Below are 12,013 nucleotides of genomic sequence, written 5' to 3' on the forward strand. Positions count from 1 at the left end.
GAAAACCGGAAACCATTTGCTGAGACCAAAAACTGCATATTTAAAATGTTAACACTTATCTTAATTTTTCTCCTGTGGCTTGTGTGAAGTTTTTAGGTGTAAAGCATGAATAAGTAAGAGATTCATTTAACAAAACATTATTTTAGGAAAGAAATATGAAAAAACGTTAAAGGAAAACCATTCTTTTTTCTCTCCTAGCATTTTTGAAACGTTGGGGTTGTTGGAGTGGTTGGATTTTCCCTGGAATTGAGTGAGAAATTCAGAAGACTGAAGCCCAGGCTTACTGTCTACCTTTCACGGAGGCCTAGCCGTGAGAGGACAGAAGAAGGCACGTGGCGAATCATGACAGCGGACAAAGACAAAGACAAAGAGAAAGAGAAGGACCGGGACCGAGACCGGGACCGAGAGAGAGAGAAAAGAGACAAAGCAAGAGAGAGTGAGAATTCCAGGCCACGCCGGAGCTGTACCTTGGAAGGAGGAGCCAAGAATTACGCTGAGAGTGATCACAGTGAAGACGAGGACAATGACAACAATAGTGCCACCGCAGAGGAGTCCACGAAGAAGAACAAGAAGAAACCACCGAAAAAAAAGTCCCGTTATGAAAGGACAGATACCGGCGAGATAACATCCTACATCACTGAAGACGATGTTGTCTACAGACCAGGAGGTAAGGAGTGCTAGATGTGGGTCTTGCCAGTGTTTGCAGTGGGGGAGTGATCTTAGCATTATGGTGAAATAAATACACTTTGTACACTTTAATAAGGAAGGCTTGGAATCCAGAAGAGTAGGAAACTTAATTTGGTAAACATGTGACCCACTTTTGGTCAGTTAGGTTTACCGACTTCTTGCTTGTGTCTGCCTTAATTTGGTCTTGTTTCCTGGTTTATGCATTCATGAGTTCTTTCCTTATTTTCCTATGCTGCTTGTTCTCTAACTTGACCATCTGCTTAGTATTTTTTTGTCTTTTGAATTCATCCTTGCTTTTTAATCTTCAATCATAAGTTAGACTGTGGTGACCCTGCAGAATTGACTGCTTGGTGGAGCCAAGTAAACCTTAAGATTCTTGGAAACAGGAAATTTTACCTTGGGACAGGATCGACCAGACTCTATAGAGAGGTACTTTTTAAAAATGGCCTTCAGAAGGCTGGGCATGGTGGCTCACACCTGCAATTCTAGCATGTTGGGAGACTGAGGCAGGTGGATGACCTGAGGTCAGGAGTTCAAGACCAGCCTGATCAACATGATGAAACCCTGTCTCTACTAAAAATACAAAAATTAGCTGGGCTCGGTGGTGTGCACCTCTAATCTCAGCTACTTGGGAGGCTGAGACAGGATAATTGCTTGAACCCAGGAGGCAGAGGTTGCAGTGAGCCAAGATCGTGCCACTGCACTCCAGCCTGGGCGACAGAGCGAGTCTCTGTCTCAAAAAAAAAAAGGCCTGAAGATCAGAGGTTTATTGCTCCTGCTAACTTCCTTTTCCAAAAATTTGTGCTTCAGGCTCTCTAATCAACGATAATAGAAGAAGTCATCTTACTTGCTTGGTTTTCCAGAAAATGTATTATGGTCATGCCAGTGTACTGTTGGCTTATAGCGTTGTTCAAAAAAGACTCAACTTTTAGATGAGATCAGGGAAACAAGTGAGTCAAAACCTATTGAATACTAGCAAAACCTTTCCTTTTCATTTGATGTATTGTGTGTATTAAAACACCTTTTTTAGGCTGGGCACAGTGTAATCCCAGCACTTCGGGAGGCCAAGACAGAAGGATTGCTTGAGCACAGGACTTCAAGACCAGCCTGGGCAACACAGTGAGACCCCATCTCTAAAAAAAATTCTTACAAATTAGCTGGGCGTGGTGGCACACACTTGTAGTCCCAGCTACTCAGGAGGCTGAGGCAGGAGGATCGCTTGAGTCTGGGAGGTCAAGGCTAGTGAGCCATGATTGCATCACTGCACTCTAGCCTGGGTGACATAGTAAGACCCTGTCTCAAAAAAAAAGAAGATACTTTTCTTACAAAAGCCAGTAAAACCTAGGTGAAATCATTTTGTTTGAGTTGCTTTTACTGTTGAAGAGTGACATGAATTTCGTATGAGATGTAATTAGCAGATTAAAGCTGCCATTTTTATGTCTTTCTGAGAAAGAGATTAAAATACTTCACTGTGTTATGTCCATCATCTGGAACAATCATTTTACTGAGGAATGCTGTTACTGTTCTGAACTTCACATCAAGTTCCAGATTTTCATTCTCCCACATAGGAGTTTTTTAAATTTCAAAAGATGTCAGTGGGGCTGAGCGCGGTGGCTTAGGAGTGTAATCCCAGCACTTTGAGATGCTGAGACAGGAGGATTGCTTGAGCAATGTGGAGACCAGCCTGGACAACATAGTGAGACTGTTATCTCTACAAAACAGCAAAATATTAGCTGGGAGTGTGATGAGCCTGTAGTCCCAGCTACTCAAGAGGCTGAGGTAGGAGAATCTCTTGTGCTTAGGAGGGCAAGGCTGCAGTAAGCCCTGTTCACATCATAGCACTCCAGCCTGTGCAGCAGTGCAAAACCCTGTCTCCACCCACCCTCTCCCCTCACCCCACCAAAAAAAAAGTCAGTGTTAGAACTTAATACAGACAAATTTGTATTCACAACTAAAATTTCTTGGTTGAAGATTAACTGAGACGGTGTTTGTGTGATATAAATTTATCAGAGTGGAGGTTTTAGAGCAGTTAGAAATCTGCTGTAAGGATTAAATGATGTGTGTATGAGTTACAGTACTGCCTGTATTTATCTTTGATTTAGACTCAGCTATTGGGCAATAAGAATTTCTTAGTGACTGAAGAATCTCTCAGAGTTACCACAGATTGCTTGTTTAGGGCATACGCACATCTGAATCATGGGAAAGGAACAGAATGTGTTAACTCTTTTAGATATAGATTACATTATGATAACTTCAATATAAGGAAAGATTTATTTATTATCCTTTCTCTTGATAACAATTTAATTGTGGTAATGAAGTTTGGATCATTGTCAAAAGGCAGGCTGCCTTGTGCAGTATTGAATGCTAAATAACCTTTCTCAACATTTACAATATATGGAACGTTACTCTGGTGTCAGTGGGGACATTTCACCAAAAATGGTAGTCAAATATATGTGGAAAATGCTGCCTGTACAGTCTCCCTCATGAGAGAGTCAGAATTAGTGACTCCTAGAAGCCCCACAGTTAAGGAAACCTCTTTAACATGAAAAATACCTGCTATTTTTCCCATTTATGGGACTGTGGCACCATGTTTCTGCTGAGTATCTTCCTAAAAATACAAATCAACCAAAGCAGTCTTGGATCTGGGCACAGTGGCATGTGCTTGTAGTCTCAGCTACTTGTGAGACTGAAGTGGGAGGATCTCTTGAGCACAGGAGGTCAAGGCTGCAGTGCTCTATGACTGTAGTGAAATTTTTACCAATTAGCTGGGTGTGGTGAACTATGATTATAGGAAGTCCTCCTGATATGGTTTGGCTCTGTGTCCACACCAAATGTTACCTTGAATTGTAGTAATCCCCACATGTCAAGGTCAGGACCAGGTGCAGAGAATTGAATCATGGGGGCAGTTTACCCACCATGTTGTTGTGATAGTGAGTGTGTTCTCACGGGATCTGATGGTTTTATAAGGGGCCTTTCCACCTTTGCTCAACACCTCTCTCTCTTGCGGTCATGTGAGAAGAATATGTTTGTTTCCCTTTCCACCGTAATGATAAGCTTCCTAAGGCCTCCCCAGCCCTGTGGAACTGTGAGTCAATTAAACCTCTGTCCTTTATAAATAACCCAGTCGGAGGCAGTTCTTTATAGCAGTGTGAGAACGGACTAATACACCTCCCTTCTTGAGTCTGGAAGAATATGTGTAGGGAGATTGCTAAGGACTTATTTACAGAATGGTTCTTAAAGTGCTTGAGCAAGAACTATGTATTTATGGAGGCTGATAGTGTTTCGGTGAATCTGAAAACCTCTGTGAAGTGTGAAAAAGGTGTGCTCTCTCTGGAAGCTAAGTGTGGTACAAAGGATCTATAAAGGCCACACATGGTTTGGAAGATTTCCGTGGCACTCAGCAAAACAACTTCACCTGAGGCACCCTTTTGCTTGAGTGGGGGCTGTGCCTTTGCATCCTGCCAGGTCCAGTGGATGTTTGACTATTTGGTAAGGAGACTGTCTTTGACCTTCTCAGTGGTTTCTTTTCTTTTTTGGTGATGGATTTGAAGCTAACTGAGTTGGCTGCCTTCTCCAAACAGCTTTTTCTCTAAATGGGTATTTGTTAAATATTGTCTGTTCTTTAGGGTTTCTTACACTGAAGAATCAGAAGTAGGGTGCTGGGCCAGACAAGGTGGTTCACACCTGTAATCCCAGCACTTTGAGAGTCTGAGGTGGGAGGATCACTTGAGGCCAGGGGTTTAAGGCTGCAGTGAATTACATGCCATTAAATATTACAGCCTGGGTGACAGAGCAAGACTCTGTCTCTTAAAAAAAAAAAAGTAGAGTACTGTGATTAGATTCCCAGATGGGGGTTGGGTTTTCTCTTGTCTTTGTTTTGTTTCCTGATTTTTTTTTTTTGACACAGGGTGTTGCTCTGTCATCCAGGCTGTCATTGGTATGATCACGGCTCACTGCAGCCTCGACCTCACAGGCTCAAGTGATCCTCCTGCCTTGGCCTCCCAAAGTGCTGGGATTATAGACATAAAGCCATTGCACCTGGTCTTTCCCTTTCTTGGTATAAACTACTACAATAACATCCTTTGTTAGTGATGAAAAACCATTATCCTCACCCACTTGCAGAGATCCTGTGTGCTTAGTTGTATCTTAAAAGCTTAGGATCTGTGGAGAATGTTGTAAAGGATATCTTCAATGGATTACTAGCTTAAAAAAAAAAAAAAAAGACAGAGTCTCACTGTCGCCCAGACTGGAGGTGAGTGGTGTGATCATAATTCACCACATCCTTGAACTTCTGGGCTCAATTGATTCTCCTGCCTCAGCCTCCTGAATAGCTAGGACTAGAGGTATGCACACACCTGGCCTATTAAGAATTTTTTTTTGTAGAGATGGTGTCTTGCTATGTTACTCAGGCTGGTCTTGAACTCCTGGCCTCAAGTAATCCTCCTGCCTCTGTCTCCCAAAGTCTTGGGGTTACAGGTATGAGCCACTGCATCTGGCCTAATTACTAGTTTTTAAATGGTAGATTTTTTTTTTTTTTTTTTTGGAGACGTAGTCTCACTCTGTTGCCCAGGCTTGAATGCAGTTGCGAGACCTCAACTCACTGCAACCTCCGCCTCCTGGGTTCAAGCAATTCTCCTGCTTCAGCCTCCTGAGTAGCTGGGATTACAGGCACATGGCACCACACTCAGCTAATATTTATTTATTTATTTATTTAGAGATGGAGTCTCACTCTATCACCAGGCTGGAGGTCAGTGGCATGATGTTGACTCACTGCAGCCTCCACCTCCCAGGTTCAAGCAGTTCTCCTGCCTCAGCCTCCTAAGTAGTTGGGACTTACAGGTGCGTGCCACCACACCTAGCTAAGTTTTGTATTTTTAGTAGAGACAGGGTTTCACCATGTTGGCTAGGATGGTCTCGATCTCTTGACCTTGTGATCCGCCCGCCCCAGCCTCCCAAAGTGCTGGGATTACAGGTGTGAGCTACTGCTCCTGGCCTAATTTTTGTATTTTTAGTAGAGACAGGGTTTTACCACGTTGGCCGGGCTTGTCTCGAACTCCTGACCTCAGGTGATCCACCCACCTTGGCCTCCCAAAGTGCTGGGATTACAAGCTTGAACCACTGCTTCCAACTGAATAGATCTTTAATACTCACTTGTTTCTATGGGATATAAAGCACAGATTAAGATTTTTCAAATATATTATTTTTTGCTTTCTACATCTCTGAATTGGTTTTACTACTCAGAGTAAGTATAAACTATAGGGACTTCTTGAAATGTCACTAAGAATGAATGTAGCAGGGATACTTTGAGGATAAAAGTAGACTTTCATATAATCATGCTTTTTTTGTCCCAAGCTATATTTAAATTGTTTAGTGTTTAGAAGCCTGAGATCTTATGGAAAAATTGAATATTATTTAGAATCTATCACCAAGGTTTAATCTCATGCATTGTCACAACCAGGTCTTTTTCACTTTTGCTTCTAAACTCTTTGATTACCTTAATTTTGTCCTTAGGAGCTCAGCATAATGGATTTTGTTACTTACTCTGCCCATGTTCCCTCCTGCCTCAGGGCCTTTGCACTTGCTCTTCTCCTCTCGGTAACACACTTAATTCTTATCTTTTCTTCAGCTCTCCCACCCCAGTGTCATTGCCTTTCCTCTCCCAGGTTAGTCAAACAAATTTCCTTAATAAATACTATTATAGCCTTTTTTGTGTCTTGTCTTCTAGCACTTACAACAATAATTTTTTATTTATTAGGATTAATAAGTCTTCCTCCTCCAAAAAAACAGCAGTTCTTATTTTTCCCCACTCATCATTGAATTCCTGCCGTCTACTGACAATAGTGTACACATAGTGTGTATTCCATAATATATATACATTTTTTTTCTTTTTTTTTTTTTGAGATGGAGTCTTGCTCTGTCACCCAGGCTGGTGTGCAGTGGTGCCATCTCAGCTCACTGCAACCTCTGCCTCCTAGGTTCAAGTGGTTCTCCTACCTCATCTTCCCAAGTAGCTGGGATTACAGGCGTGTGGCACCAGGCCCAGCTAATTTTTGTGTTTTTAGTAGAGTCGGGGTTTCACCATGTTGGTCATGGTGGTCTCGAACTCCTGACCTCAAGTGATCTGCCCACCTCGGTCTCCCAAATTGCTGGGATTACAGGCGAGAGCCACCGTGCCCAGCCTGTATTCCGTAATATTTGTTGAATAAAGAAATTTCTAGAAACATTAAAAAAAAGTATTGACTCATTGATGATGTTAAAATTAGAATAAGGCTTCCGGAAGTCTGTTTTGTATTACTTCCCAATGAATGATTTAACAGGCCTGTTAAAAATAAAACCAAAACAAAAACCTTGTGGGGCTGTATTGTATATTGTCCTTGAGTCAGATCTAACTTCTTTGTTGTCTGTCAACCATTACTCCTGTTTTGAGATGGCTGTCACGGTGCAAATTGATTTATTACACAGCTGTGTGCAGCCAGTTTTCCCTTCTGGGCTTCTTTAGCATAGGATATTGATTTCTGGAGTTTGCTGTAGGTGGCATATTAATTTCTTTCTACTGTTTTCTGTTAGGTTCTAGGAAATTTGATTCCTTTATTTCTGGTGTAGGTAGAACTGGTTAAAAAATTAAATTCATATTATTGTGAGTTTTTTTTATTTTGGCATATTGGTATTGCTTGCTATTTGGATAATGAAAAAAAATTTTTTTTAAAAAAAGTGTGTATTAAGCTGGTTCTCCATTTTTTAATATTTTGTCGTATTAACTGATAATTTTGTTTGATTGTCCAATTTACCCTAGATATAGTCCTACAATATATGTTCCTTCTACTTTCATGAACAAAGTGCAAAATATGTATTTATGTAGATAAGTTTGTGGTTTGTGAAATCTTAGGTGATACAAAATATTTGACCCTTTTATTTGCCAATTTTGAGGAAAAATGTCCTGGAAACAAGAATTGTTTGCTTTGATCACTTAAGTGTTATTTTCTTTTGATGCAAATGGAATTTAAGCTGGAAAAAATTCAAACTAGGCAAAATGAAACCTGAGGATCTAGTTTGAATAAAAATGAAATATACGTATTTCTAAAATCTATTTAAAGTAAATGACTATAGGTCAGGTGCTCACATCTGTAATCCTAGAACTTTGGGAGGTAGAGGTAGGTAGGTGGATTGAGCCCAGGTGTTGGAGACCAGCTTGGGCAACATGGCGAAACCTCGTCTCTACTCAAAATACAAAAATTAGCCGGGCTTGGTGGTGTGCTCCTGTAGTCCCAGCTCCTTGGGAGGCTGCAGTGGGAGGATCCCTTAAGCATTGAAGGTCGAGGCTGCAGTGAGCAGTGATTGCACCACTGCACTCCAGCCTGGGTTACAGAGTGAGACCTCATCGCAAAAACAAATAAATGATTTCAAGCATAATGTTGAGTGGACACAGAAGAGCATAATACTGTATAATTCCTTTTATAGAAAATTTTAAAACAGCCACAACTAATCTTTGGTGTTTGAAGTCAGGAGAGAGATTGCCCTGTGGGTACGGGGTACAGAACATTAAGAGGACCCCCAAGTTCTGGTCATGTTATGTTTTATGGTACTGGTTACACTTATTTGTTCTTTGAAAATTTACTGCATTTTACACTTCTCTGTTTATGTATTATACTTCAGTAAAAAGTTTGCCTTAAAAGTAAAGATAACATGAAACTATTTTCTAAATGGAAAATTTCCATTGAATGAAGTTACTGTTTAAAGTGGGGAGGGAGTCCTCAGTGTTTTAACAAATGGTCCTAACATTTAGCTACTGCTTCTTCACTGAGGGGTTGGTCTGTGATGGCTTAAAGTGGTGTCACATCCTTAGTTCCCTGAATCATGGAAAGCTTCTTTAAGGCAATTAATTACTCAGACAAATATTGCCTTCCCAAAATAAAACCAAGATCTGACATTTGGTGTTCCAGGATATATATATATATATATATATATATATAAGCTCATTTGATCTGTAACTTTTTGTTTACATCTCTTAATATTTAGAAGAAGTTTAGGTATTAATAGATGTGACATGCAAATGAAGGTGTCTTCTTGAGACATTCGTGTTTTGTGGTGGGGTAGAAGTTTTATTGATAATGGCAAGAATATTTTTGTGTAACATAGCATAAAGGCATCTTTAAGCAGAGCTTAATGTTGTTCTCAGACCAGTGACAAATTCAGTTGCACTTATTAGACCTGTTATTAATCTGCTTAAAGCTTTTCAGTGTATTCCCTGTTCACCAGCAGATTCGTTCCCAGAACCTGGCACTCCAGACCCTCTGTGACCTAATTGCCTATCTGTGCAATCATCTTTAATGTTATTTAATCAACGTTAGTCTTATTTGGGAGGAAACACAATGAGGCTGTGTTTTAGTTTGTTAGGGATGCTGTGGCACGGTCTAACAAATGGAGTGGCTTAAACAGCAGAGGTGGGTTGGCTCACAGTTCTGGAGGCCACACATCCAAGAGCAAGGTGTTGGCAGGATCGTGTTACCTCTTTTTCTTTTCTTTTTGAGACAGGGTTGCCCAGGCTGGTGTGTTACGGCACGATCATTGCTCACTGCAGCCTCAGTCTCCTGCCTCAGCCTCCTGAGTAGCAGGGACTATAGGCGTGCATCACCATGTCTGGCTAATTGTATTTTTTGTAGAGACAAGATTTGCCACGTTGCCCAGGCAACCCTTGAACTCCTTGGCTCGCGCTGTCCGCCCACCTTGGCCTCCCAAAATGCTGGGATTTCAGGCATGAGCCACTGCACCCGGCCTCATGTTACCTCTGAAGGCACCAGAGAAGGTTCTGTTTCAAGCCTCTGTCGTTGCTTACAGCAGTTTACTGCTTTGTGGCAGCGTAGTGGTGATCTTTCATAGCATTCTCTTTGTGTACATGTCTCTGTGTCTATCTACATTTTTCCTTTTTATAAGGATGCCAGTTATATTGGATTAGGGCTCACCTTACTTCATCTTAACGAATCACACCTACAGTGTAATTGTATCTTCATATGTCCTTATTTTAGTTGCATTGGCAATGATGACCATGTGTTTTGTTTTTTTTTTTTTTGAGTGGCGGGGAAAGGGTCTCACTCTGTTGTCCAGGCTGCAGTGCAGTGACATGAACACGGCTTACTGTAGCTTTGAACTCCCGGACTTAAGTGATCCTCTTGCCTCAGCCTCTCAAGTAGCTGGAACTACAGGTGTACACCACTGTACCCAGCTAGTTTCTAAATGTTTTTTAGAGAAGGGATCTTGTTTTGTTGTCTAGGCTGGTCTTGAACTCCTGGCCTCAAGCCATCATCTTGCCTCAGCATCTCAAAACGTTGAGATTACGGGCATGAGTCGCTGTGTCTGGCCTTACCTGTTCTTTAATAAGGTCACATTCTGAGCTATTGGGAGTAAAGACTTCACCATATGAATTTTGGGAAGGACAAACTCATCCTGTAACAGGCAGGAAGAGCTTTGTTGTTAGGTAGACTCAGGTTTAAGTGATTCACATTTGAGTGACATCTTCAGTTCTCTTAGTTGTATGTCTTTGGAACAATAGGGAAAATGTAGTTCTTATTTTCAGTCACATTATAGTGAACTTTTAGTTGTGGATTACATTAACTTTTAATTACTTCTGTTTCTGTAGAAATTTTATTTCATCTTTTAGGCGATTGCCTTTTCGTGTATATTAGGAAGTTACTCAAATTCCACGTATGTGAAAGACATTTCTTTAGCACATAAAAACTTACTACTTCGTGGGGATAGAGGAAAGAGAAAATACTAAAGTTATTCTAATTAGAGAAATGAGAAGTGATATTTTAGACAAATTAATCATACCTTTTTTGATTTTATAGGGAAAGGATCATTAAGTATCATGAAACCTGTACTGTAGTTGTTCTCTGCTCCAAGCATTGGCCACAGATTGGCATCCCACGGGAGTTGGTTAGAAATGCAGAATCTCAGATTCCACCCCCAATCTGCTGAATCGGAATTCATGTTTTATATAATAAGATGCCCAGGTGATTTAAACACATGTTTAGGTTCGAGAGTCACTGATCACTCATTAGTGCTTCCCAGTCTTTTCCAAGCTAATACGCAGCTAGAAAATGAGTCCATTGCCTTGAGTCTGAGAGGATTAGTACCCAGCATGCTTGTCACTTACTTGTGGCAGACTAGAAATTAGGCAGATCAAAAATTAAAGAGAAAAAATACGTGATTTCATGGCTTGAGATTTTGATGTTAAATACAGTGCATGCAGTCCAAGAAGAACAGAGATGGCTGCAGAATTACATTCTGGCCAAATGATTGGGAATAATTTGGATCTTCTAAAGTGCCTGATTTCAAAGGGCACTGTGAACTTGGCTGTACATAGTAAGGGAGCTACAACATGGATGACAACCGGTTTTAAAGCACCTTCTATCTACTGGGTTTGCTTTGAGCATGTAGTTTCTGGTCCTTAGAAAATTCCTATGCAACCTAGACATTGTTTGCCCACTGTACAGATGAGGAAACAAAGACTTGGAGGCCAGGACCACACAGCTGGTTTGTGAAATGGTATGGGCTTGTGAGAACTGGTTAGAGCCAAGAATGAATGGACATTTGCGTCAAATCCTGAGGAGAATACAAAAAACAAATACACCTGTGTGGAAGGAAAAAGAAGAGATAGACCGATGTCTTCTAACATGCAAGTGATATAATTACTTTGCTCTTTTTCTCTTTTTTCCTTTTACTCCTAAGATTATTTATAGCTCTCCTGTTTCCAAAAATAGTATGTCTAGTCGGGCACAGTGGCGAGCATCTGTAGCGCCACCTACTCAGGAGACTGAGGTGGCAGAATCACTTGAGCCCAGGAGTTTGAGGCTAGCCTAGGCAGCATCGTCCATAAGGAAACTATTGGAAGTAAGCTGAGAAGGTGAGAGGTAAATTGTTCAAGAATATATAGGCTAATGGTGATTACTGGATTTTGAACCCTTAGTAACTGAAAGAGAAATACACATTTTCTATGATCTAATAAAAAGCATGTTGTATGCATGAAAAGGTTTTTGAATGTAAAGTGGTGTACATTGATCACGTAACACAAAAGGCAGTTTGTTGTTAGAGTAACTCACATGATTACAGGCTTCCTGCATAATGGTTGGGAAGCTGGAAAAAAGTCTCCGAGACCTACTTGAAATGAGAGCATTCAGGTGCTTGATTGGTGGGAACCACTGACTGTTCCAGCCAGATGCTGTAACTGGAATGGGGGCCCTTCAGCATCTTCCTTCCCCTGCTGTCACTCAGCTCAAGATTCGCAGTGCCAGAAGAGTAAATATAGTATGTCTACCTTGAATTGCATGCA

General features: G+C 41.0%; 1 protein-coding gene across 5 annotated transcripts in view; it reads left to right on the forward strand.

Moving 5' to 3' along the window:
• Positions 1-12,013, forward strand: part of RERE (arginine-glutamic acid dipeptide repeats) — a 476,263-nt gene that overhangs the window by 162,366 nt on the left and 301,884 nt on the right. For all 5 annotated transcript variants that reach the window (XM_033228494.1, XM_033228492.1, XM_033228495.1 and 2 more), the window contains one exon: positions 199-667. In XM_033228494.1, the coding sequence (XP_033084385.1) occupies positions 343-667 (325 nt within the window). In that variant the 5' untranslated portion in view covers positions 199-342. The remainder of the gene's footprint in view (positions 1-198; positions 668-12,013) is intronic.

This window comes from Trachypithecus francoisi, unplaced genomic scaffold (assembly GCF_009764315.1).
Source record: "Trachypithecus francoisi isolate TF-2019V2 unplaced genomic scaffold, Tfra_2.0 Lachesis_group12, whole genome shotgun sequence".
NCBI classification, from domain to species: domain Eukaryota; kingdom Metazoa; phylum Chordata; class Mammalia; order Primates; family Cercopithecidae; genus Trachypithecus; species Trachypithecus francoisi.